This window comes from Dermacentor albipictus, chromosome 2 (genome assembly GCF_038994185.2).
Source record: "Dermacentor albipictus isolate Rhodes 1998 colony chromosome 2, USDA_Dalb.pri_finalv2, whole genome shotgun sequence".
NCBI classification, from domain to species: domain Eukaryota; kingdom Metazoa; phylum Arthropoda; class Arachnida; order Ixodida; family Ixodidae; genus Dermacentor; species Dermacentor albipictus.
The window spans coordinates 63,547,948-63,575,419 of NC_091822.1; the positions used below are offsets into that span (position 1 = coordinate 63,547,948).

Consider the following 27,472-nt stretch of genomic DNA (forward strand, 5'->3'; position numbering starts at 1 on the left):
TTGCGAGTCACAGATCACGTATGTAGCTTTGGTTTGTGTGAGGGCCAGTGCTATGGCCGCTTCCTCTGCCGTGAGGAAGAGGAAGCGGTGACGCTTGAAGCGGTGACACGGTGACGCTCGTGAGGTGGTTGCCTCGGTGGTTAGTAACTGCTGCCACGAAACTCTTCCTGTCTCGATAGCGGGCTGCGTCGGTGAAGACCGCATCCTTGTCGTTAGAGTAACTTTTGTTCATTTGTTGTGCCCTGGCTTTACGCCTCCCCGTGTGGTGTTGGGGGTGCATGTTGCGAGGCAATGGGGGTACGTATAGTTGCTCGCGTATGGGTCTTGGAATGTCTACTTTGACGCCATGTTGCGAGTGGTATGTGATGCCGAGATTTTCAAGCACGTGTCTGCCCGGGCGGGTCTTGGATAGGCGTTCAAGTTGGGACACTTGTTGCGCCTCCACGAGTTCTTCGAGCGTATTGTGTAGGCCTAGTTCTAAGAGCTTGGTGGTGCTGACTCCAGGCGCAAGTCCCAACGCACATTTGTACGCCTTGCGTATGAGCGCGTTGAGCTTGTTTTTTTCCGCAACCGTCCAGTTGTGAAACGCTGCCGTGTACCTTATCTGGGAAATGACGAAGGCTTGGATGAGTCGGATGACGCTGCCTTCGCGCATGCCCGCGTGTTTGTTGGTGATGCGTCGAATGAGCTGCATCGTGCTGGTGGCCTTTGCCGTTATCTTGCGAAGTGCTTCGCCATTGCCACCCTTATGCTCTATCATCATTCCTAGTACCCGGATTTTCTCTACTATCGGGATGGGTAGGCCATTTGATGCCGTTAATTGGATCTTTTGCTTTTCCTGGGGGGTGTAGCATTTAGGTGGGCGCCCCTTTCTGACTGGTCTATACAGCAGCAGTTCGGATTTTTCGGCCGAGCAGGCGAGTCCCGTGCCCACGAGGTAGTTTTCTACGCATTGGATGGCCTGTTGTAAACGTTGCTCGATCGCTCCGTCGCTGCCCGTTGTCGTCCAGATCGTAATATCATCCGCGTATAGCGTGTGATGCAGTCCTTCGATTTGAAACAGTTGGTCGGGCAACCCCAGCAGGACGAGGTTGAAGAGCATTGGCGAGATCACCGAGCCTTGCGGGGTGCCCGAGCTGCCGATGTTGATTTGCTCTGACTGTAGTTGCCCCACTCGCATGCGAGCGGTTCTTCCCGTGAGGAAGTCTCGGACGTAGTTGTACGTGCGCAGGCCGAGATTTAGATTGTCTATTTGTCGCAATATGGCATCGTGGCGAACGTTATCGAAGGCCCTCTTCAGGTCCAGCCCGAGGATGGCTTTCGTCGAACGCCCCGGATTGTCTATGATTTGGTGTTTTAGTTGCAGAAGGGCGTCTTGCGTGGAGAGATGTCTTCTGAACCCAATCATGGTGTGTGGAAATAAGTCGTTGTCCTCGAGGTAATCCGTGAGTCTATTGAGAAACGCGTGCTCCATTAACTTGCCCACGCAGGACGTGAGGGAGATGGGGCGCAGGTTTTCCAGCTGTAATTTCTTTCCGGGTTTCGGTATCAGTGTGATATTTGCTTCTTTCCATTGTCGGGGTAGCTTGCCGTGCGCCCAGCACTCATTAATGTATTTTGTTAGTTTCTCGATCGATCCGTAATCGAGATTGCGTAGTGCCCGATTGGGTATTCGATCGGGGCCAGGGGCCGACTTGGTGTTCAGCTTTACGAGGGCCGCCTGGATTTCGGCTACGGAGAATTCCTCGTCTAGGGTGGCGTTGCTTTCTCCTGAGTAGTCTGGATATATTTGCGGTGGCGTTTGGGATATGTAAAGGCGTTCCGTATCCCGTAGGAATTGTTCTTCCGTTCCCCCGTAAGCGTGTATGATTTTGTATATGCCTTGCATGTGTGTGGTCTTGGTGTTGGCGGGATCGATCAGGTACCGCAGTATCTGCCACGTGCGACGCGTGGTGAGTTGACCATCCATCTCCGTGCATTTCTCTTCCCATTGTTGATGTTGCAGGTTAAGCGCGTGCTTTTCTATTTCTTTGTTGAGCTGTGCTATCCGTTTACGCAGTCTCCTGTTGTGTCTCTGTTGTTTCCATCGGTGCTGCAGGTTAGTTTTGGCTTCCCACATGTGCAGCAACCGGGAGTCTTGTCTCGAGCCCAGCTGTCGACGGGATCGTTTGCGTCATGCGCTCGATATCCCACCGCAGTTGGTCGGTCCACTGTTCTATATCTGTGATGTCTTCCATCTGTTGCTCATCACGATGTTTGCGTAGCCGATTCCAGTTGGTGATCTTCATTTGACGACCGGCATTGTGTTCCTGCGGACCGCCTTCTGCTTCTATGGAAATAATGTAGTGATCGCTCCCCAAGTCTTGCATGGTGTTTGTCCAAGTGACTTTGCGTGTGTTGCGCGTGAAAGTAAGGTCCGGCGTCGTGTCAGTGCTTACGCTGTTGCCCTGCCTTGTTGGTGCCGCGGGGTCGGTGACCAGCTCGAGTCCGGCGTATTGCGCCGTTGCCCATAGATTGGTGCCTTTGGGGTGATCGTGCTTGTAACCCCACGCCGTGTGCGCTGCGTTAAAGTCCCCCCCCAATGAACAGCTGTTGCCCCTTGGCGATGTCGATTGCCCGTTTGAAGAGGACATGGAAGCGGTGCTGGCGGCATCTGGGACTGCTGTAGACGTTGAGTACGAAGATGCTATTGCAGGTCTTGCGTGGTTTAATTAATTCTACGAGAACGTTTTCGATGTCTCTGATTTTGGTATCGTGTTCAATAACTGTGTGCGCTCGCTTGACCAGTGTGGTGACGTTTGGTTTCTCCGCCTTGCCTGTTATAGACTGGTACCCCGCGAGTTTGGCGGGACCATTCGTTTCCTGCAGTATGATGACGTCTGGGCGTTCGGGGATCGTTTTCAGGTATTGTTGTAAGTGCGCTCGTTTGTTTTGGTAACTTCTGCAGTTCCACTGCCATATCGTGTGTTTTTGTTTCGATGTGTGTCGGGCCATGCTTATATCTTGTTACATGTGTTGCGCCGCTTCCCTATGCGACGGTACGATCGTGCTGTTTGCGGCTTCTAATCTCGACAGTCTGAGGTGAACACTCTCCAGGCTCCGCTGGATGGTACGCGTGATGGACGCGATGATAGTTTCCTCGAGATTGCTGAAGCGAGCCTCGAGTGCATCTATTCGCGCGTCGCGTATCGCTGCGCGCGTGCGTTTGGGTCGTGTTGCCTCTGTAAGGGTGGGAGTGGGTCTTCGTTTGGTATCGGGGAACTCGACCTCGTCGTCCTCTATGGGTTCCTCTTCTGTTCCCTGCGTGGCCTGAGTGGTCTGTGAGGGAGCGGGCCTGCGTTTAGTGTCGGGGTATACGACTTCGTCGTCGTCTATTGGTTGTTCTTGAGTCTCATGCATGGCCTCTGTATCGGTACCGCTCTTCACGGCATGCTGGAGTTGTTGTATGAGGTCGTCTTTTTCGCGAATCTGTGTCTGCATGTGTTCTATTTGCTTCTGCAGCGTTTGTATCGCCTGTGTTAATTTAGTTACCTCCGTCTCTGTTTTAGCGGGTGCTTTGTCGCCAGCCTTCGTGGTTGGTGCTCGTTTTCCCGTGACCGCATCTGCCCAGCTCACCTTCTCGGTGGTTTCGGTGTCTCTTGTTGAGGTCCTTCTGGGAGTGCGGCTGCGAGACCGACGTTGCTGCTGCTGCTGCCGTGGGTTTGGGGTGCGGCTCCGGGACCGGGAGCGGCCTCGGCTGCGGGTCCTGGATCTCGAGCGTGGCTTGCCGGCGGGGCTGGTGGCTTTGGCGGCCGCCTCCGCTTCCTCATTGGCCCTGTGTCGTTCCCATTGCCTCTTTGTCACGACGTAGGGGGTCTTGTACCTTGCGCGGCAGTTGCGATCCGCTGTCATGTGTGTTCCCCCGCACAGCTTGCAACGTGGGGAGCACTGGTGGTCGGGGCCTGGGTTGAGGGCGTCACAACCACGGCACACTTTGTCCTGAGGATTGGGGCACACGTCCATGCGGTGACCGAGTCTCCCGCAGCAGTGACACATGTCGACTTGCTTGCGATACAGGTTGCAGCGAAGTAGGGCGCCGCCGTACCTGACGTAGGAGGGCACTCGCGGTCCTTGAAAGGCCACTATGACCGTCTTGGTGTTACTGAGCCGTTTGGCTGCCAGGGCGTCGGGGTTGCGGGCGTGAACGATGTTGGTGTGAATGGACTTGGCGTCCTCCTCCAACGAGATTCCCCTGATGATTCCCTTCACCGTGTAGTCGGGGGCCGTCTCATAGGCACTGACCTCGTGGCGGCGATCACCGATGGTGATGGCTTCTAGTTGTCTGTACTTAGCGGCGTGAGTAGCGTGAGGTGTACTCACGACTATGATGTTTTGGCGGTTGTTGGTGCACACCGTGTCCTCCCCTGCTTCTTGCCCCGGTACGTTGGCCGCCCGGTAAATGGCCGACGCGAGGAGCACGGTTCCGGTGGCGGCAACGTCGAGGCCTCCTCTTGGTCGTATCACGACCTTGAAATCATTTCGTGGGAGTAGTGGCATTTTACTGTTCCTGATGACTTGCTGCTTGACGTTACGCTGTCTTTGACGCGAACGCTGTCGGTCGCCGTTCGCTCCCTCGCCGGTGCGGGAGTGGGTTCCGTTCTGGGTGTTGCTTTGCGCGGCCTCGCGGTTGAATTGGGTCTTGTATCGAATGGTGCACCAACCGTTGCCTTGGAGAAACTCTTCAGGGGAGATGTCCTCCCCGTTCACTTGAACTTCCATCACCGCTCCGGCGAAGCGAGCTCCGGTGAGGGTTAGCGTGGAGCTGGTGAAAAGCCTCTGTGATTGGGAAGGAAGTCGTTTCCCACCTTGAATATGGTGCCAGTAGAATCTTGGTGACTTCCTGCACACGCTGGTGTTACATTCATGAGGTGAATGAGCGATAATAACAGCGAAATTCTTGGAAAACGGAGCCGACGTGAAGTGCGTTCGCTCCCTTCGGCGACTTCTTCTTCCTTCATCCTGCAAGGAAAAAAAAGGGGAAGATTATGAGAACGAGGTTCATTTGCACCCAGGCCGAGTGGATACTTTTCCTTCAATACAGGTCTCATGGGGCACTCACACAAAGGCTGAGCGTTCTAGCTGCGTGCATTGCTTTCACTGATTCCTTAAAGCCAGTACGCCATCTAGTCACTTTCTTATCCTGCAAATGTCCTCGCCAATTTCCTTGTCTGATACGCCGTGGCTGTACCACTTGTGGCAAGGGTTAGCTTTTACGAAGGCTCTCTGGTTACTCTTTGGAGCGGGCGTCATGCCGATGTAAATCTTTCGAGGAGCGGGAGTGAGGGAGGGGAAAAACACTTACATAAATTATGTGTTTTCTTATGATAGCGTGCCATACCGAGGGAGCGTGGAGGGGGAAAATGCTTATATTATTGCCGTGCATCTCGCTGCCCATGAGCCGCGAGGGTGCTAGAGCAATTCTTCAAAATAACTGTTAATGTTCTTGGTCGAGATAGTACATATCTGGTCGATGGAAGCAGGCTAACAAATCACTTGTTTTGCAAGAACACAGTACCGGTTGTTACAAATGGCACCATCACCTATGCCTCTGCGATGCGAGCACTTGTCTTGCAGCCCATCGTTCAATCATCTCAGGCTACTTGGAGAGAGCAATAATTTGTTGCAAGCGAGATGTTAGACAGAAACCGCGTTCGCTTGAAATTGTGGCAGGTGCATCAGTAAAACGTTATTTTTCCTGGGAAACGTGAAATTCCATATCGTTGATAAGTTCCTTGTCTGCTATTCGTGGACGCTCGCCCTCACTGCGCGCATGTCTGACGAGCAACCTGCTCCGTGCAACCATTGCTATACTGAGTGTGCGCCTCTCAATCAACTTACAGCCTCGAGTGCTTTCTCTTACTTCTTTCTGTTTCGCCGTTCTGATATTTTTCCAGAAAGCAGAAGTCGAAACCGAAGGGAAGTTTGAATAAGCTCCCCGGCTGTTCTTTCTTCTTTCTTTCGTGGCCCTGAATTAAAAGTGTGACGTCCTCTGCGTTTCGTCGAAGCCCTGAGAGATCTCTTTTCTTTTCGCAATCAGATAACTCCCCTTGTGTCCCGCTGCGTCATCGCTGTTATAGAACGACAGCTCTAGTACCTTACACGATTAGGAAATGCGCACTTTGTTTTTGCATGCCTTCGCCAGTGGCATGCAAAATGATAATTTATAATTGGTTGTAGCCGTCGCTAAAACAAAGCTAATTTATCAATCTTTCAAGTATACCGTTTACCTGTTACGTGATGCAAATAGTTCTTGAACAACGCAACGCCATTAGTACGAGCTGCTTAAAGTTTTTTTTTTTTTTTTGTAAAGACTAAACCACGTTATGATCGCACAATATACATTTTTGTGATGCACTTTTCTTAAATTGTTTCGGCCTGGTGCGACATCTGACAGCTGTGTAAAACACCATTGAAATTTATTGCACAAAATGCCCAACCATGTTTCCGTGCTTCTAAGGCAAATAAGCAAGAAATGTGAGCGTTTACATACAGATTCTCCTACCAAAAAAGTTGAATGGCAGTCAGCACCCCAGGTGTGCTGTTAGTGTGCTTTAGACCGAAAAGAAACAAACCAATGGTACTCCTTTTTGTTTCACTCATCTGTAAGCATTGTGGTTCGTTTTGCATTGAATTCGCCATCATAGCAAGCAGCAAGCGGGTGTTGAAGAAAGTGTTGTTGATATACGAAACGTACTTGTTTGTGATTGTGCCTTATGTAGGCCTTTTATTCTACGCCCAGAAATTACAGTTATACACTTCGCAATTACAGGCTCTGTGCCGGCCGCTATGATAAGCTTTAGTTAAAGGTTTAGAAGGCCGATGGAGCGAAGCGTGTCGTCCTACGTAGTAACTAGACAAAGGCCCGTTGAAGCAAGGTTTGCTAGCAGAAATCCCCCAGATTTCTCTCTGGGGACTTTCTGGTTGGGAAAAATCTGAGAAAAAAGCCTTCATGAGGAACCCTCGCTCCTAATGTGCGTTTTCCTAGGTGCTACGTAGGCCAGAGCAGTTTCATGCACCGTGTAAGTGCCACTTAGGCTTCCGTCCGAACGCAGTCATAACCGGCGATACACAGCGCGTAATGGCAAAGCGGCACTTATTTGCCATCAATGTTTGGCCACTGCGGCGCACGTAGCGTAAAGTTAGTTCTGAAGTTCCGCCCTCGGGTACAGGAGTATACATACCACATACGCTCTGCATATGAGCCGCCTATCCACGAACAAGAACCAAGATTCAATCTGCCAATGAGTAAATTCGCAGTTCCGCCGGAAAGGCGAAGCACCGTTCGCGAAAACAAGTTAGTAGATAGCTATATGAAGTAAGGATCGTAGTTTTTTTGGCCGTATAAACTTGTAAGCATTCGCTTAATACCTAAATTAACAATCGTAGAACGTATAAGCGTCACTCAATTAGGACGTAGAAAGAAACAGAGACATTTAGATTGCGTTGTCTTTGAGTGTGTTGTTCTTTCTACATCCTTGTTCAGTCGCGCTTACACATTATATCATGGATTCGAGCCAGCTTGCCCGTCAACGCGTTTTAACTAAATTAACCAGCACGATGTCACACGCACACAGGTAAAAATGAGCACACATCGCTCGATGACAGCGGATACTGTCTCTGAAAACGTAAGACCTAGGAATCGCGGCAGCAGCAGTGAGCCAATTGACCTTCGTGCGTCTGTTGCTGCAACGTGTACGAAACGTCGAAAGCACAGCGCATGCGAAGCTACCGATAACACGCGCACTTTGCAAACATCGCAGATCGATTTTAAGATGGGGCCCGCGCGGGCGCACACGTTAGCCACGTCGCAAAACGCTTTCAAGATACACGAGCGCGGGCGACACATCCCTACGGCCTCCGTCAAAGGCGTTCACTACGGCGTCCGCGATTGGTGTGGCCAACGCCGTAGTAGACGCCGCAGTAGACGCCGCGGTTGTGTCCATTTTGTATGGAGCGGCGAGCAAGAAGCACATCGAGGCACCATAGCATCCACCGAAGAAGAATCCCTCACCTCACCCCCCTCTCTCGCGGGCCACATGAGAGGGCACGCATCAGGGCCGCGTTCCTTGCTCGTGCACGCCACATTGAACCGCGTTCGCCGGCTCACGCTCACACGCTTTCACTCATGTGGTACCTCACGGCGACGGCGACAGCGAAGGCGATGGCATATACGAAGAGATTCACGCAGGGAGACCCCGAGGTAACCTACAGCTTCGAGAAGCGCTTAGACTGAAAGTAGACGGAATCATCAACTGTTCAGCAGTCGAGATAAGCAAAAGACGTTTAGAGTATTGGTAGAAAAAAAGCAGGCAAAAGATTGATATGACTGGATCCGCTGCAGGCATAGGCAGTGGTAGAAGGGGAAGAAGAAGACGACGGTCGCAAGCGCTAGGGTTCCATCTCGGCTCCTGCTCTCTTGACTGATTTTGGCAAGATTTTCGCCTCCAATCTCCATCATGTTGTGACCAACGCACGTCTATGGGGAAGAGGATCACATCGATATCGGACTTTCTCCGGTGGGTGGCCTCTTCCATTTTATGAACGTTTTTGTGCTCGGCCTACGTCACCGCCTTTCTGGCCCTAACGACAAGCCTAGCCCGGCGTAGCGCCCATTGGCGTCACCAGGTGTAGCTGGAGCAAGAATTGTGAGATCTCAGTAACTATGCAAATGACGGTTGACGGGGAGGATCTTCCTCCTGAAGAATTTTCAGCAGAATTTGGATGGCAGTCGGCAGTTTCGAAGCGTATGTCCGCCAAGGCGGACTCTGCCAACCGGCCTAGCGGCGGCATATGGGGGAATAGGCGTAACGCTGGCGCGTCATTCAGAAGTCAGGAAAATGGAGATAAGCTCAAAAGCAAAATCATCAGGGCGTCACGGATGCCTCCCATGCCCAAGGAACATGCCAAAATTATCATACGGCCCCGCGGAGGGCTGAATATTGCCAAGACAGGACCGACCGTGATCGGCAAGGCGATCGTGGAAGCGGCGGGTCTTACCCCTACGCAAATAAGCTCGGACATCATTTGTCCTAACATACTACAAAACATTCTGGTGGCCAGCACGCCCAACCGAGACAACGCTTCAAAATACACAAGAATCAGGGCAATTCATGTGGCTGGAAGAATGTTTGAAGTCAGTGCATACGAGGCCGCCCCCCACACCACGTGTAAAGGGGTAATCAGACACATCGACCTCAACGACAGTCCATCGGACCTGGAACGTAACATCATCAACGAGAGAAACCCGCTGGCCTTGGCGGTCAAGAGAATTAAGAACACAGGCACAGTCATCATTGCTTTCGACGGACTCAAGGTTCCGAACTTCGTACGCTATGGCCCAGTCCTTGTGAAATGCTTTCTTTATCGCAAGCAAGTTGATATTTGCTACGCGTGCGGCAAACTCGGCCATCGTGCCGACGTTTGTCCGACTCCCGAAGAGTCCACCTGCAGAGGATGTGGGGCAGTCAACCCGGACGATCAACACCAGTGCACGCCAAAGTGTGGGTTGTGCGGGGGCCCACACCATACGGCGGACAAAACGTGCAAGGAGCGATTCCGGATCCCGTACATCGTCAGAAGGAGGCGATGGGAGAGTGCGACGGTGGAAGCTTCAACAAGTGGGGCTTCATCAACACCACATAGCAGCGACATCAAAAATCACTTCGAGCAACTTCCACCGCAAGAGCCTAGGGGGCGCTCCCGATCCAGGGGACGCTCTGGCTCCAGAGAGAACCCACGGAGTCGCTCTCGATCCAGAGGGCGCTCTTGTTCCAGAACCAGGACCAGATCACGCTCCAGGGGTCGCTCCGGATCCCGGCGCCGAGGCAGTCAAGTCCGGTTCAGGTCCTGCTCGAGGTCCTGCTCCAGGGATCGCCGACCCGAGTGCTACCCAACTTGGGCCGACCGAGTTCGAGGAACGCCGGGAAAGGTAACGCGGGGCTCACCGCCAGAGCATGATAGAGGTAACAACAGACTAGCGCAACTTGAGCGTGAAAACGAGATGATGAAGAACACGATAGCTCGACTGATGACAGAAATTGCCGAAATTAAGAAGCGCAGTCAACCCGTCATGGCTGACAAGCAGCCAGCCACTCCCCAGCCAATGGAAGTCCCCATGGTTGAGAAGAGCGCTACGGATAAGCAACTGGCAGCTCCTCAGCCAATGGAAGTCCCCATGGTTGAGAAGAGCGCTACGGATAAGCAACCGGCAGCTCCTCAGCCAATGGAAGTCCCCATGGTTGAGGTGATCGATACAGAGAGGCCCGCTAAGAAGAGGGCAATCGCTAACGAGCAAGAAAGAGCACCAGGCAGGGCCAAATCGGAGATTCGCGAGTTGCTCTCCGCTCTAAGTGACAGCATAAAGCAGATAAATGAAAAGTTCTCGCTCTTCCACAGCAACATGGCGTCCATGGAGGAGCGCACTAATCAGCGGATCAGCAAAATTGAATCCTTCCTAAAAAACGTTGTAACACCTGTGCTGGTACCTAAAGCTCCTACACTCCCAGCAACAGCATCGACTAGTAACAGCTCGGGGGCGATCGGCCCTCCAAAGGTTAGCACAGCACCTCAAGAGCAATACGATGGCCACTCAAACTAGCTCATTCAGAATGTGGCAATGGAATTGCAGGGGTTTCCTTCCCAAGAGGGCTCCCCTGCAACAATATATTCGCTCACACGCAGAGAAGCCAAATTTTATCGTTTTACAAGAAACATTAACATCTAACGTCACGCTGTCTGGCTACAAGCCCGTAGCAAAACACGAAGAAGGACGGGGGATCGCCGTACTGATTAGCAACAAGCTGACCCACATCACTCACGACCTTAACATGACCGCAAGTAAAGTCGAATACATGATGATAGAGATAATTCCTAGCCCAACTAACCGCGAAAGTATATTCATCCTGAATGTCTACAGTAGTCCCAAAGCTCCAAGACAACGCTTCAAAGCCCTAATCACCAAGGCCACGCAACTAGCGCGCGACTCCCCTTTGATCATAGCTGGTGATTTCAACGCACCGTACCACACCTGGGGCTACCCATATAACACTAACAAGGGGGAGGAACTCTGGCGTGAGGCTATAAACCTAAACTTGATGCTAGTCACGGACCCAGCGTTCCCCACCAGATGCGGAACATCGTCGAGCCGTGATACGACACCGGATCTCACCTTTGTCAGGAGCAATGCAGCCGTCAAGTGGACGAACCTCGGGGTAGACTTTGGTAGCGACCATTATATCTTGGCCACGCACCTCCAAGTCGAGCAGAAGAGACAGCGTATGTTCCAGTACACAGACTGGGACAAATTTCGCAAAATTAGGGAAGAGCGAACGGAGAGTGTGGAGAAGCCTAGCCTCGAACAATGGGTTGTACAGGTTAGGCAGGACATCAAAGCTACCACCAAAGAGGTTTGTACCGATCTTCCAGTGGAAAAGATGGACAGCCGTCTGGCTCACCTGTTGGAGGCCAAGCAGTCGCTCCTCGCCAGGTGGAAAGGACAACGGCTCAACCCCCGGCTAACAAAAAAGATATCGGAAGTCAACAGAACTATAGAGGAACACTGCAGAGCCCTCTCTAAACAACAATGGGATGAGGTGTGTAACTCGATCGACGGGCAGCTGCGCAACGGGGGCACCTGGAACCTCCTAAAGCATCTCCTCGACGAGACAAACACTAAAACCAACCAACGCAACACACTGGCGCGCATCCTACACATAGCAAAGCGAGAATATTCGAGCAATGAAATTTTATCCCAACTAGTGAAGAAGTACCTGTCAGTCGCATCGGGCCCTACACCACCTTGCCCTGACTACGAAGGCTCCGACAACCCTGAGCTCGACGCAGATTTTGGGATTGAGGAGATCAGGCAGGCGCTCCATGCCCTCAACGGCAGATCGGCTCCGGGTCCAGACAAGATCACAAACAAAGCTTTACGGAACCTGGACGAGAAGTCCATCGAATACCTAACGGACATCATTAACCAAACATGGAGCAGCGGTAAAGTCCCGGAAATGTGGAAATCGGCCAACACCATTCTCATTCCCAAGCCAGGCAAGCCGCCCAGCCTCGATAACCTCCGCCCAATTTCGCTCACATCGTGCGTGGGGAAGGTTGCTGAGCACGCAATCCTAAACAGGCTTTCACGCTACCTGGAGGACCACGACATTTACCCACACAACATGATCGGCTTCAGGGTCGGACTCTCGACGCAGGACGCGATGAAGCTCATCAAGCATCACATTATTGACTGTAATACGCGGGACACGAGAGCCATACTAGGTCTAGATCTGGAAAAGGCCTTCGATAACGTTCTTCACTCGTTCGTTTTGAACACAATCTCGAGTCTTAACCTGGGGAAGCACTTTCATTCCTACACGAGATCTTTCCTGTCAAATAGAGAAGCCACACTTAAGATTGGGGACCTGACTTCAGACATGGTCAAGCTGGGGTCTAAGGGGACGCCACAAGGGGCAGTCATATCCCCAACCCTCTTTAACCTCGTCATGATTGGACTATCCCGGACACTCTCTGCTATCGATGGTATCAGTCATACCATATACGCAGATGACGTTACCATGTGGTGTACGGGAGGTAGTGACGGACAGGTAGAGACGGCCCTGCAAGAGGCGATTGATGCTACCGAGAGATACCTTGAGTCCACGGGCCTTCGGTGCTCACCGCACAAGTCGGAACTGCTACTTTATCGACCCAAGCGCAGAGGCCCGAAACCAAAGGGGTGGAAACCACTCGCCGATTGCGACATAAAACTGCGCACAAACGACGGAGGATATATTCCGAGGGTGGATGCTATCCGGATTCTCGGCATGATGGTAGAGTCGAATGGTTCAAACAACCAGACAGTGCTGCGACTCACTAAGAAGACGGACAATGCCATCAGACTAATCAGAAGAGTGGCCAACCGGCAGCAAGGCCTCGGAGAAGATAACCTCGTGAGATTGGTACATGCGTTCGTAATGTGTCATTTCACTTACGTCGCGGCTATGCACAACTGGCAAAGATCGGAGCGGGATAAGCTCAACGCATTAATCAGGAAGGCAATCAAGAGAGCTCTCGGCCTCCCCATATACACTCACACGGAACGCTTACTTCAACTTGGCATGCATAACACGCTAGAGGAAATAGCGGAAGCACAGGAGAGGGCCCAGTTCGTCAGGTTATCTACCACACAAGCTGGAAGACACATCTTACAGGAGCTGGGCGTTCCCCCCACAGTAATCAAAACAAAGTTCTGTAGCATCCCTCGAGAGCAGCGGGACCGCATCATTGTCGCCCCGATCCCACGAAACGTCCATCCAGAGCACAACGTGGGAAGACGTCGGGCGCGCGCGAAGGCTCTCCTGGAAAAGGCTCGTGAACGGGCTTCGGAGAACAGTTTCGTAGACGCAGCGCGCTACGCCGACGGACAGGCCTTCGCTGTAGTTAGCGTAGATCATGAAAGGCAAATAACAAACGCAATCTCGATTCGGACGACGTCCTCTGAGATCGCAGAGCAGGCTGCAATAGCGATGGCCTTATTGGACGACAAGAGGAAATCAGTCTACAGTGACTCCATATCAGCTGTTAGGGCATTTGCCAAAGGTACCATATCCGAGCTGGCCCTAAGGATACTAGGAAGCAAGGAGATCAAGCCACACACATTAATCTGGTTTCCAGCCCACATGGGACAGATCGAGGGTGCCCCGCCCAACCTCAACGAGTCGGCACACGGAGCTGCGCGAGGGATCATCAACCGCGTAGCTACCGGGCAGCCTGACGCTGGGGGTACTGACAATCGGGACTCTCCTTCATCCTACACCGAAATTACTCAGCACTTTTATTTGGCTCGGAGGATCTACCCCCTCCCACATTGCAAACTCAATAGACCTCAAGCTTTGACACTCAGGCTTCTACAGACGGGGGTTTACCCAAACCCCCTACTTCTTCACAAGGTGTACCCCGAAATTCAAACAACAAATGCATGTGCACTTTGCAATGATTTAGCGAGTTTACCTCACATGCTCTGGCGATGTCCCGCGTTACACAGCGATAAAAACAACACTTCTTCACGTTGGGATGCGGTCCTACACAGCCCCAACCTCGAAGAACAGTTATGGGCTGTCCAACGGGCCCGCGACGCGGCGGAGAGACTCGGCCTCTCTGTCCCGACGTGGGAGCGGCCCGCTGCGCGCTAGTGCGCGCCCTAAAGGACCCTAATAAAGTTTTTCATCCATCCATAGGCAGTGGTACAAGGTAGATAGAGAAGTTTCAAGGAAGAGAAAAAGATAAAGAGGTGTATACAAAAATTTCACAATAAGCCTGTATTACACATTTGTGCATCTGAAGCAGGCTAGGTGACCATTTGTCACTGCCCCGTTTCAAAGGGGATGCCAATTGATCATCATTTTCACCTGCTGAATAATGTTACTGGCAAGTGAATCCTTCCGGCTCGTCACACTGTAGAAATTTTAGGGATTTTTGGAAAAAAAGGAAGTTTGAACAAAGCCTTTCGAACGACGCAGATCAGACTGGCCGCGGTGGACCGAGAGCTGTTCAATGCGTCTTGAAGCTTTGTTGACCTGCAGTGGTGCTTTGGCTAAATATAGGGTGGCTTCAAGTGTCTCACTAACCTTATTTTAGTCCCTGATTTTGTTAGCATTCCTGGCATCAGCCGTCTTGGGCTTATGTCGGCCAGAGAGAGAGAGAAAAACATTTATTGAATCATAAAATGGAATTCTCGCGGATCGAGGTCTTCTCTTCTTCACGCTGTCTTCTCGTCGAAGGGAAGCCTCTTCAGCACGGGTGGTCCCTCAGTCCAGGGCTCCACCGAGTTTGGCCACATCCCTAGCGTGCTCCACCATCCTTCTTTGGACGGCGAGCTCGCAGCTGACGAGCCGGCTCTCCCAATGCTCCGCACTCGGGAGTTTATGATCGCGGAATGCGTCGTTTCGTTCACACTCCCAAGTTATGTGATAGAGTGTGGGTGTAGCCCCGCACCAGGGGCAGGTGTCCCTATACTGCGTTGGGAACATCTTGTTGAATATGAAAAGGTTGGGGAAGGTGTTTGTCTGGAGCCTACGCCAGCCCGTTGCTTCCTCCTTCGTCAGCACTTTATGGGGCGGTGGGTACTTGAGTCTAGTGCCCCTGTAGTGTTGCAGTAATTCCGAATAACTGTCACTGAGGATCCCGGCGTAACTAGCGCGGTACTCCTGCTGCTGCCCACTTTGGAATCTATTAGCTCGAGCTAGACCGTCCGCCGCCTCGTTACCCCTTATGCCCTCCTCCGAGGGCATAAGGGGTAACCCTTATGCCCTTATACCCCTTAGGCCTCCTCCGAGGGTTTACTCCCTCTGAGGATCCTAAGGGCAGTTTTGCATATTCTGCGCCTCATGTAGTTGCGACAGGTCCCTCAACATCCTGCCATCTAACGACGCAGATCAAATTAATGGCGACGCAGATCAAATTAATTAATAATTTTTTTGCAGTCGCGTCAGCACCATTCCTTTTGTGCTTGTACCTACCAATAGAGATTCCATCAGGCGCAGGAACCCAGAAGCTGTCCAGAATGAACTTAATACCATGTCCACTCACTTCGAGAGCATCACTGACGTGCGAGCGTTCGGACGGGGAGGTATAGTTTGTCAGCCACCCTACCAGACTTTTGCTGAAGGCCGACTGAAATGCATTTGATTCGCTTCCACCACGGTGAATGCTTTTATTTGGCCTCATCTTGCGTGCACCAAGTGTCTCGTAGAGGGTGCAGGCTCCCGCTTAAGTCCAACAGCAGCCCTGGACAAGCTCTCCACAGCTGGCGTCATTGCTATTTACCGTTGCACTCGTCTGGTAACTAACCAGAACATTCCGACGGATTCAGTAAGTGCAATGTTTGTGGGAACATCACGTCCGTCAAAAGTAAAGGTGTGTTCCTTGTAGAACCACACGCCTCACGTCCAATCCAATGTCAGAATTGTTGTAGATTTAGTCACAGCGCAAGATCATGTAAGTCGAGCTTGCGTCGCCGCAGCTGTGGAGATAGTCATCCTTCAAGTTAACGCTCTGCACAATCTCAAACGTGCTGCCGCTGTAGGGGAAGGCACCCAGCAGACTATTCGAACTGCTCAGCTCGGGCTCAAGAAATACAGTCTCAAAATGATCGCCCGTCATCGCTGCTCGCGAACAGATGCAATTGCAGCTAATAAATACAGGGAATTCAGATGCTCTGGTGTTACAGCGTGCAACGCTCCGAGCATGAACCTTAATCTCTCGGAAGCAATTAACTCTACTGTGGAAAAAGTATGGCTAAAGCTACGGATAAAGTGATATCATCGTATCAGACTGCGCATCGCAAAACATTTCCAGTCAGGTGATACAAACAATGCAGGCTACTAAGACTCCAATGCAGTTCTCAGTATCTAAGGCCGCACGTCGAATTCCGAGCAACGAGGTAGAGACGCGTTCTATATTTTTAGATCCGTCGACAGACACTACTCCGCTAGTCCAACCAGGCGAAGATGAGACCTCTTATTCAGACACCATTAGTGTCACAGATAGGGAACATGACATCTGAGCTACCAAATGCACTGGATACCCAATCTTGAAGATGATAAAACCAAAATTAGAAAAAGAGTCAAGCATCTCCTATGATTACAGAAAGTATTCTAAAGACGGCAGTTGCCGCTGCTGTTTCATCGACACGATTGGACAGCTGAAAGTACTGCAGCAGAACTGTCGTTCTATATTCTCAGCTTTAACAGATTTATCTTGCCTATCTAATCAATTTAACCCAGATGTCATACTTCTTCAAGAAACTTGGCTTTCAACACGAAAAAATTGCCAGGCTTAGCTTGGTTAAGCCAAGAATGCGTTGCATATTGCGCGAGTTGGGGCCCAGCTTTTCCTCCGGCGGTCCTGACGTCACGTCACGTGGTTGCGCTAAAGGTTAATGGTGGCTGCCCGGTCGCGCCCAAGGGCTGAACTGAGTGATTGCAATATGCAACGCATAAAAATAAAAAGGAACCTAATAACAAACATAGCAAACTTAAAAGAGTATAGACCCACATATGAGACGCGCAGCAATCAACAATGGCTCATACCCTCAATGGTGGCTGCCCGGCCGCGCCCAAGGGCTCAACTTAGTTATTGCAATATGCAACGCATAAAAATTTTTCGCCACCGCTGGGAGGCGGCTATCAGAAGTTCAGAGCTGGCAGACCAGCTCTGGGCCGTCCGGCAAGCCGAAGATGCCGCTCGAGTCCAAGGACTTCGAGCCGTCACCTGAGGCCACCACAGCAAGAACTGCCGGACTATTCTCTATTCAAGTTTCTTCTTGTTCTTCTAAAAATTTTCTTTCGAAAGGTTTTCTGTCCTTGGGATTATGTCGACACTCTCGAAGTGGAGGATTACTGATACTTCTTTCCAATGAAATTTCTTTTGAAATCATGGACTCCAACTGGGCAATTTTGGCAATAGATTTATGTGTCTCAGTGTATCATCAATTTTCACTTATAAATGCTTTGCACTGGTGTGCAAAGTACGCGTCAACTTCATAGCTCTGTGGCTGCCTGTAGAAAAGAAACTTTGTTTGCAGGGGACTTTAATTCGCATCACGTGTCGTTGGGGCTAAAAAGAGATTTGTGTGGTAAGCGACTATTGATAGTCACCTTTTATCTGAAAACACACAACTAATATTTGCTAGATGTCAATTTTATTCGGTGTTAGATTTAACATTTTGTAGCGCAGGCCTGAATTATTCGTCATTGGTAGAGGTTGACTCAGCAACCGACAATGATCATCTTCCTGTGTCCTTCGAAGCCATTTGTCCAATAACATCTTTAGAATACCAGGCACGTACATTTGTGAACCTCATTAAAATTAGGACTTCCTTGTATTCAGACGTTTCCAAACTTGGCAATGCTAATGATAAGGAAATCGCTTCAACCATTTGCTCAATTCTAGAGGGTTCCCGGAAGCAAGCTGAATTTGTCATCCATTCGGCTAAAGGCCCCGCTTCTCGTTGGCGAAAAGATGAGCGTACACAGGAATATAAAAAAATAAAAGCCGCTTGGAAAATGCTTCTGCATAATCAGGGCCCGCCGAATTGGAAAAATTAACAGCTGGCGTATTTAAGCGTACTGTTAATCGTGCCAAATATGAATACGATATTAGGCATTACGATTATCTATCAAATTCAAAAAATAAGCGTGCTGCTTCGCATTTCTTCATGCTGGGAAGGTGCTACCAACCCTTAGCATTAGACTCGATCATTTTTACCACGCATGAATTGAGCGCCTCCCTAGAAGAGATTTCCAAAGGCTTAGAAAATCGATTTAAACACCGGCTTCTGGCTGTTTATTCTGAAATAGATCATTCGGATGGCTTCACTGGAATTTTCCTATCTGAGCTAAATGAGACTGCACTTCACTTGCCGAATACAGACCCTGGCCCTGACAGAGTAACAAATGCAATGTTAAAAATATTGTTACAGGAATCGCCTAACGTTCCCTTAAACCTGGTAAATTATTCGATTAAAGATGCTTGGGTTCCATTGAAATGGAAGCTTACCAATGTAGTAATGTTGCTTAAAAAACAAAGGTAGGATATATATTGGAGAACAGTAGGCCCGCTGCGCTTACATCAAACGTAGTAAATTTACCTGCGAGGCTTCTTTACTTTCGTATCATGAAATTTAATAATGACTATTCCATCGTTAGTCCTTGTCAAATTGTTTTCAGGGCCGGCTGCTCCATCTGGTGTGGTCGCGTCGACTTACGTCGACGACGTAAGCAGCAATGACGCTCGATATCGCTGAAGCATACGATACCGTGGAGCATATTGTACCGATCAATCGGTTAACATCCTTTGGTGTTCCTGGGTACATAGTAGAGTGGATTGACTAATGTTTAGGTGAAAGAGAATTCTATTTCTAGAAAAGTGGCTTTTCTTCTTCTATGTATAAACGAACGACATGCGCATCGCAAAGATCAGTCCTTTCCCGGTGCTCTTTAATATTCTCATGAACACATTGCCATGTCATCAAGAAGTAAGTAGTCATGTTTAAGTAGACGATATTCCGTTTTTCGCATCTGCAAACACATCGACATGCTATACGAATGACTGCAAACTCACCTCAGTGCACTCGAGGGATAATTAGATGTTAATTACTTTTTACTTAGTGCTAGCAAATGTGATATTCTCGTTTTTACGGTACATGAACTAGTGCGCATCTTATTATATTGCTACTTTCAAGACATACTACAGGTAGAGTGTGCTAAATACCTTGAATTATTTGTAACGACTGTCAGCATTGGGGCTCAATCCCGCCGCGCGTGATCCGTTGTCACGATTGGAGTCGGGCATGAATTAGAAGGTAGCTGGCCCATGCCGTCGTCCAACTTATCCACGCTGAGGACGTTGATGAAGGGAAGGACTGCTTCTCATCGAGAACGAGTAACATGGGTTTATTTACAATATTTATATCAGTCTAACAAGACTGTTTGAGAAAGTACATCAGTCTAACATGACTGCTTGAGAGGGAGTGTCAGTCCAGCATGACTGCTCAAGAGAGGTGTGTCGAGCATCCGCACAACAGCAGTTTTTAAACATTCGGTCCTCCGGCCATACAAGGCGGTGAACGTTCGTTTCGTCGGTGCAAACTAGCCGCCTCTCGCAGGATGGCCTACGCACGCAAAGGCGCACACGTTCCAAGGTCCGGAGCCGACGTCAGAGGGGCCCCGTAGAACTCGGAGGCGTTCCGGGTAGCGCGTTGGGAAGTTTGAGAACAATAGTTGGCCCGCCGAACTCATTCCGTCACAAAGTCGATTTAGTCACGCTGTGGATAGAAGTTGGCGGCGAAGCTCCCGGTATGTTGCCGTCATAGTCGTACGCGGTTGGCAATCTGGCACTGCAGCTGGCCATTCTTAACAGCGCCGGGAGGTTGCCGTCATTGTCGTAAGTGGCTGGCAATCCTGCACGGCAGCTGGCCATTCTTAACACGACCCTGTCAACTGGCGCCCACACATAGATGGTGTAACTGGAAAAGGAACCCGTGCAATTGGCATATTGAGTAGGCTGAGCAATCGTCGAATAAGAGTGAGAAGGGATAGCCTCGTAATGATATGTCGTATGTACGCCCATTCTGAATTTGAATTTAGTTGTGTGTTCTTCTCTGGAGTTACAGCCTGCAAGTCCCGTCATTTAATCCTCTTAGAAAGAGAAGCATTACGTTTTTGCTTAAGTCTTCTTAAATTTGTCGCAAATTCTGTTCTTTATCTAGAATCCTGTGTTCGTCCTCCTTCGTGCAGTTTCTAGTATTTGACAGTACAGATGTTCTTGAGAATTTATGAATCACTGCTGCGACATTAAACAATATTTATTTCACAGCGTGCGCTGTATTTCTGTGTCATCTGGACGCGATTACGTACTCCGCAAATCGCATTCGTGCAAAAATTAAAAATTACTTCACTCTTTGGACGAGCACATATGCAATGTACTTCCAATTTCAGCAAGGGCTGTTACTATAGATATTCAATTCACTGACATTTCTCCTAGTAATGCAGAATTACTTCCAAATCATAGTCTAGACAGTACAATACAAGAACGTCTGAAGAACCTTCAAATAAACATCGTAAATGCGATAGATGCTTCAGAACGTGAAGAAAAGTCAGGTGTAGGATATTTTCCCTTATTATTAATTGGACATTTTCACTACGGCTGCCAGATTTTATACCGATCTTTTTTAGCTGAATTCTTGGCAGCGGTGCTGTCATTTGTCAAATTAGGACCATCAAATACGTCCGTCTTAATGATCACTGACTAATTACCATTTAATTTTTATTGGTTTATCATTAGAACTTTCTTATCCACAATTTTCTTCTGATTGGTTTTTTCCCTAACGAAAAAAGTTTACTTTCGAAGCTCCAACGTTGAAATTGTTAACTCCCTTGTTTTCTTTTCATACACATAACTTATCCACCCGATTCAGGGCAAATCCCCCACTGTGGGTATGCGCCACAGACACTTAGGAAAACAACAACAGCTTTCGTGTGGCCTCTATTGCGCTTTTGTAGTTCTATTGGCAATTACTAACTCGCCTGAATTCGCAACGTGTCGTTGAGTTTATGCTATTTTTTTTTTAATTTTCTTGAGCCCCATATTTTACTGTTATACTGCACTGCTTATTCAATTTCTTGTTAGCCCTTAAGAAATTCGTTACATTATAAAAAAACGGTGTGCTATGTAATTTTTAAAGCCTCAACGAGCAGATGTTCGTTACGGCCGAGGGTTTTCTGTCATTCCGTCATGTGACCGTTGTTGAGCCGCTGAAATTTGACGATACGCCGGTTCCCAAGATAGCAATAATGCAGGAAATAATTTTATTGTGTCCTGAGAGACCCGTCCCCACCCACTCTTGGTATAGTGGTCGGCACGGGTCGCGGACCGCACGCACCCACGTTGGGACGGGAAGCCCGTGAGCCTGCGACCTTTCGTGAGCCACCTGGACTGCCCGGAGCTGGCTCTGGTGGCCGTCGCTTCGCAGGGCGTCAACCCAGTATTCTTCTTTACTGAACGCCGTGCCGCTTAACACGGTACGATTCGCCACAATCCGGACAATGCCGCTCTACTTCTCGTGAATAAAGGCTCAGTCTGCCTCTCGAGGGGAACGACCCTGTCTGAAGCATTCTGAATATAGACGACGGTGGTCTAGTGAGTTTAGCGTGGGGGAGCAGGAAGGTCCTCCTCGACAGCTGATAGTGCGTTGTTATTTCGTTGAAGGTGAGCAGCGGGTCTCGGTGCTCCCCTACCTCCCCGCCACTTCGCTCGCCACGATCGCCACGGTGCGTGAGTCCTCGTGCGCGTCCGTGCGCCAGCTCGTTGGTGTTGGGAAAGTCGGGGTGCACATCGGCCCCCATGTGGGCTGGAAACCATTTGACGATGTGCTGACCCACGGCTCCCTCGCTGCCGAGCACGGCCGCCGCTTCCCGCGATATCGAGCCCGAGGCGAATGCTCTGGCCGCCGATCGCGAATCCGTGTACACGTAAGGACGTTCGGGGTCCCTCATTGCCATGGCTATTGCCACTTGTTCAGCCACCTCGGACGTTATCCCCTTGACCGATGCTGCGTTGATGATCGTACCATCCCAGTGTATCGAGATGGCCGTGTACGGGTCACTGCGCCCGTACTGGGCCGCGTCTACAAATGCCACCAGTCCCGGGCAGTTGGGGTCGATTTTAGCAGTGCTCGAGCCCTCGCCTTTCGGCGCCCCTCGTTCAATTGCGGGTTCAGCGCCCCTCGTTGAACTAACACAGGTTCAGTGTTCGATCATCTTTACGGAGTGGAAGGGGCTGTGATTTTGTTTTATTTTTTGCGCTGCGCGTTCTCGTCTTTGACGCTCGTCGACGTCGTTCGTCTTCCATTCAGCACGGGATTGGCCACCGCGTTTGCACTCTTTCTGCTTCTCTTCTTTTCTTCTCCTACCACGACTTTGTATTGCGCACTTCACACATCACAGGCACACACAATTAGTTTTTTCCTGGTGGCCAAGCTCCGTTTTGCGTTAGATGTGGTGAAAAGCAGAGCGCCCTCCCCGTCTTCCTTGTGGGGTGTAGGCACTCAGAAGCAGAAAGGAAAAAGCACTTTCCGCTCGCGTACCAGCACTATGTACCCCTTCATGCGCCATTGTTCTTTGGCTCAGAACCATTTTTGGAAATGAAAGAAAGTTGTACATTTTAATGATGTTGTGCTACATGTCAGTCCAATATGCTCTTAGTACACCCTCTCACATAATCGTTCTTGTAGAGCACTGGCTCCGGGCCTTTGAGTGTGACGGCTCTGGAGAGGCGTTGGTGGTACTGCGACTAACTCATTTTCGTGCAGCGTCCCTTTGTAAACATGTATTTCATAGTCATAGTGCAGCCCGCTTCCATTGTCAATATTTTAATACTTACAAATTTCACAAACTTTGTGTGACTCGTATTTAGGCCTTTTTACGACCGTATTTGATCCGCCTATCAAACATCGTTCCATCTGAACAAAACTTCACTGATAAATCGTATCTAGTAGCGTGGCTCGTTTTGGCCCTACCTGGCCCTTGCTCCAGGATATAACAAATAGGCACAAAACCTTGGAACAATAGCATGGTTGCGCAGCATGTGCAGGCGTCTTGCACTGATCGAATGATCATCAATCATTCCAGAAGCCATTCGATCATTCCTGATACACTTATTTTCATATAAATATCAACAATATGCTTACTTGTCATCTGGCCTGTAGAAGAACACTCGAAAGGTGATGCCGCTGGTGAATGGGGGATCAAAGTCGGAAGTCATTTCCATTGAATTGACTCGGCCATACTTGGAAAGCACGTTGTGAGCGGTGTAAAAAAAAAGAGTGGTTTAGGCGAATGTTATCGAATGTTCATTTAGACTGGTTCTGAAATACTTTTTCATCATTTTTCGATAATGTAACAAAGTAACAAATTCTAGAAAGGAAACATGTGCAGTTTGAAATGATTTCGCAGATGTATTTGGATTCCTAGAAAGTATTGATCTACATCTCCAGCCTATATTTCTGAACAATATCATGCGCGTTTCGCAACCATACATACCTCAGCAATATCGGTTTTTGGGGAGTAGCATTGCGAAGCCCACTCAAATCTATTCCATTCAATAATCACATCATTTGCTAACTACCGTACATTTTGTTCGAAAACAAACCAAGCTGCCCGCAGCTGCGGTGGACGTCACACACGTTTTTCAAGCACCTACTGCGCAATTTAGGCACTAATGCAAAGCTCAGAGATTATTGGACGCACAGACTCTCTTTGTATCAACTAGCCGACCACATAGTTTAACATAATGTAGCTGCCTAACTACAGGTACGTTTTCCGGCACGAGAAAGCTCGGGGCCACGCGCCTCGCGTTGGCCGCACCTCGCGAGGACTAATGGTTTGAACCTAGATGACGCGCACCAGCACACGCCCACTGGGCTCACTGTTTCCATTTTTGCAGACATTGTTTCGTACTTTTGTGAGACATGCAGAACATCGATATTTGTCTGAAGAAGATATCTGTGTGCGCGCCGAGCATCGGCACGTACTATCTGTCATGCAGTATCTGCGCATGCGCGAAGCGCGTCAGCGCAAGCTTTCGTGCCCCTGCAAGCGTAAGTGTAGTAATGAGTATCAAAGAATGAAAAAAAGCTTGAAAATCCGTAAATAATAACCAAGCGGTAGGATGTAGTGCTTAATACACTAAAATGAAGGAATAAATTAAATTCGAAATAAAAGCAATCAGATACAATGCGGTGTAAAGCAATAGAAACTTTAGGGTCTCATTTTCTAGTCTGAATCTTAGTGACCCTGAAAGAACATGCTGGATGGCGTTGAAAACTTTCCTTTAGCTATGCCCAAGAGTCGAGGCCCAGAAGGATGGCAAATTTCGAACGTCACCAGGCCCCGCACACTGTCAAGTTACAGCGATTGCCACAGAGGGCAAAATTAAGTGCGGCGCAATCTAATATGAAGCGCATAAGTGGAGCTACTGTAATTTGGTGGTATACTTTAGCCGCCGTGGTTACTTACTGGCTATGGTTTTGGGCTGCTAAGCGCGAGGTCGCGGGATTGAATCTCGGCCATGGCGGCCGCGACTCGATGGGGCGAAATGCAAAAACACCCGTGTACTTAAATTTAGGTGCACGTTAAAGAACGCCAGGTAGTCCAATCTTCAGGAGTCTCCCACTACAGCGTGCCTCATAATCAAATCGTGGTTTTCGCTCATAAAACCTCATAATTTAGTTTTTATATACTTTATTCGTATTCTTTCCGCTAGGAGTGCTAAAGGCGCCCAAATATGAGTATTTTGTATATAAATGTACGGACGACCGACATAGTTATACCCCTGTCACACTGGGAGTTTTAATGTCATTCGAACCGAATGGCATTAGCATCGAATGACATTATTCGGTTGCTACACAGCGATATTTAATGTCATTAGCACCGAATGACTTCGGCAATCGAATGAGTTCGAGAAACTCATTCGGCTTCGCACTCGGAGCGAATGTGTACTCTCAACCCCAGAAACAAAGCAAAACAGGACATAGTATTTGCAAATTGAAAACCGTACTCGTATAGAAACAATAACGTTTGCGTGTTTTAATGGACTTGTTACTCTAAAGAGACAAAATCTGTGCGGCAGGCTGTCGCAAAATGTTGTTACTCTCCAGCTCAGTAGCGTCTGGCCGCCGTCCATGCCGCCGTCCATGCCGCCGCCACTCTGCTCGTCGGTCATAGAACGTCTAATCGCTTCCTCTGAGTATTACGCCTTGCTCGTAATGCAAAGTACGCAGCAACTTATCGATTCACCTCCTGCAACTTAGCGTCGTCGTCCAGCGTCGACATGTCAGCCATTTTGTTTGTTTTCAATTTATCGGGTACTCAGGTGGCTAAGCCTTGTTTTGGCTTATAGTGGCCACATAGTCTGAAATAGAACAACTTTTTTTATACGCATTACTAAAATATTTTTTTTCAGTGAAGTGACGTTCCAAAAATGTATTTAAAGTTATGGAATCCTTATGCAAGCACTTTATACCTACCTTGTTCTACTTTAGTTACGACGTTTTTTTCGGAATCATCGCCATTGATATCGCCACCGAATGACATTAATTTTTCGAGTGTAGCAGCTCCGGGGGGCGAATGACATTCGTTGCATCGAATGCCATTCGATTCGAATGACATTAAAACTCCCAGTGTGACAGGGGTATTACTTTGGTATCCTGTGTTGACTTCTGGTTTCGGTTTTGGGTAGTTTACGTCAGTGCGCCACTCAGCGCCAAACGCTGTAAGTTGCCTGCAGCGTTTCCCCTCGCGGAAATAAAATCATTATTGGTCTGCTCCCCGACTGAAGCAGTCCGGCTTTTCTTTCGACATTTCACGTCACGAACCAAGGTACTTCTGGGTTTAGACGCCCTTCAAGCGTTGGGCATTGACATTCAAGGGTCTTCGCTAAACATGTCATGAAGTATCAGGACTTCCAGCTGACCCAAGCGTTCAGCCTCCGTCTCTTCCCCACAACGCTTCAACAGAGTTCGCCCATCTGTTCTCAGGAAAACTGGGACTTGTAAAAGCTTCATCCACGACGTTCGTCCCCGAGCTTCAGTGCAACCAGTCTTGGTGAAACTGCGTCTTCTACCTCTGGTTCTCCGTGAGCAAGTCTCCGCCGAGCTGCAACGGCTGGAATCAGCGGATGTCATCGAACGAGTCACTGCGTCCGAGTGTAGTTCTCCGCTCGTCGTCGTTCGAAAGAAGGACAATTCCATTCGACTTTGCGTCGATCTTCGAGGCCCCAACAAGGCTATCATCATCGACGCCTTTCCACTACCGAGAGCTGATGAACTGTTGCATCGACTCGCTGGTGCTACTGTCTTTAGTAAGTTGGGCTTGCAGTCTGCTTATCATCAGGCTTTATTGTCCGAGAAAAGCCGTGAAGTTACTGCTTTTTATAACTCATGACGGTCTCTTTCGCTTCAAGCGTGTGCGTTTCGGTTTCGCATCTCCGCCATCCGCTTTCCAGCAGATCATGTCATCTGTTATAAAAGACTGTCCAGGCACCTTGTGCTGCCTTGATGATGTTCTTGTATGGCGTAAAACTCAACGTGACCACGACAGAAATTGCAAGCCGTCCTGTCTAGGATAAGTAATGCAGGCATGCAGCTTAACCACAAGTGCGTATTCAGTGTCCCAGAATTAACTTTCTTCAGACATAAAATTTCCGCAAACGGCATTCCGCCGATGGATAGTAAAATTCAGGCAATCGTGAAGGCACCACAGCCTAAGGACAAAAAGGCTCTACATTAATTTCTGGGCCTCACGGAAAATTATGCTAAATTTATCCCGCGGTATGCGGACGTAGTGGAACCGCTAAGGAAAGCCCTAAGGCAAAGACAAGCCTTTTTCTGGAATCGGGATACTGAATGCAGCTTTCAGGCGATTAAAGACGTACTTGCATCACACCCGGTGGTACGCATGTTTCAACCGCATGTGCCTATTCTTGTGACGGTTGATGCTTCTGACGTTGGCATAGCAGCCGTCCTACAGCAAAAATGCGGAAATGAACTCTTTACAGTAGCTGTTGCTTCTCGTGCGTTATCTTCTGAAGAACTACGGTACCCCGTAGACGAACGGGAAGCATTGGCATATCTGTTTGCCTGTGAACACTAGCATGTTCACTTCTGGGGTTGACAGTTCACTGTACGAACTGATCACCAAGCTCTAGTCGCATTGCTATCTTCAAAGGGTCCTGGACAGCGACCATTAGGAATTTCAAGGTGGAATGCAAGATTGCTACATTACAATTTCACCATTGAGTACTGTAAAGGTGAGCAAAATGTCATTGCGGTCGCATTGTCACGCCTACCTGTCCCTCCCGAATGTGAACCAGCACTAGA

At 49.4% G+C, this 27,472-nt stretch overlaps 1 protein-coding gene across 2 annotated transcripts in view; it reads right to left on the reverse strand.

Annotated features, from left to right (window-relative positions):
* The window catches only part of LOC135909021 (uncharacterized), an 85,373-nt gene that overhangs the window by 43,625 nt on the left and 14,276 nt on the right, over positions 1-27,472 (reverse strand). For both annotated transcript variants that reach the window (XM_065440882.1, XM_065440881.1), the window contains exon 3: positions 23,285-23,382. In XM_065440882.1, coding sequence (XP_065296954.1) covers positions 23,285-23,382 — 98 coding nt within the window. The remainder of the gene's footprint in view (positions 1-23,284; positions 23,383-27,472) is intronic.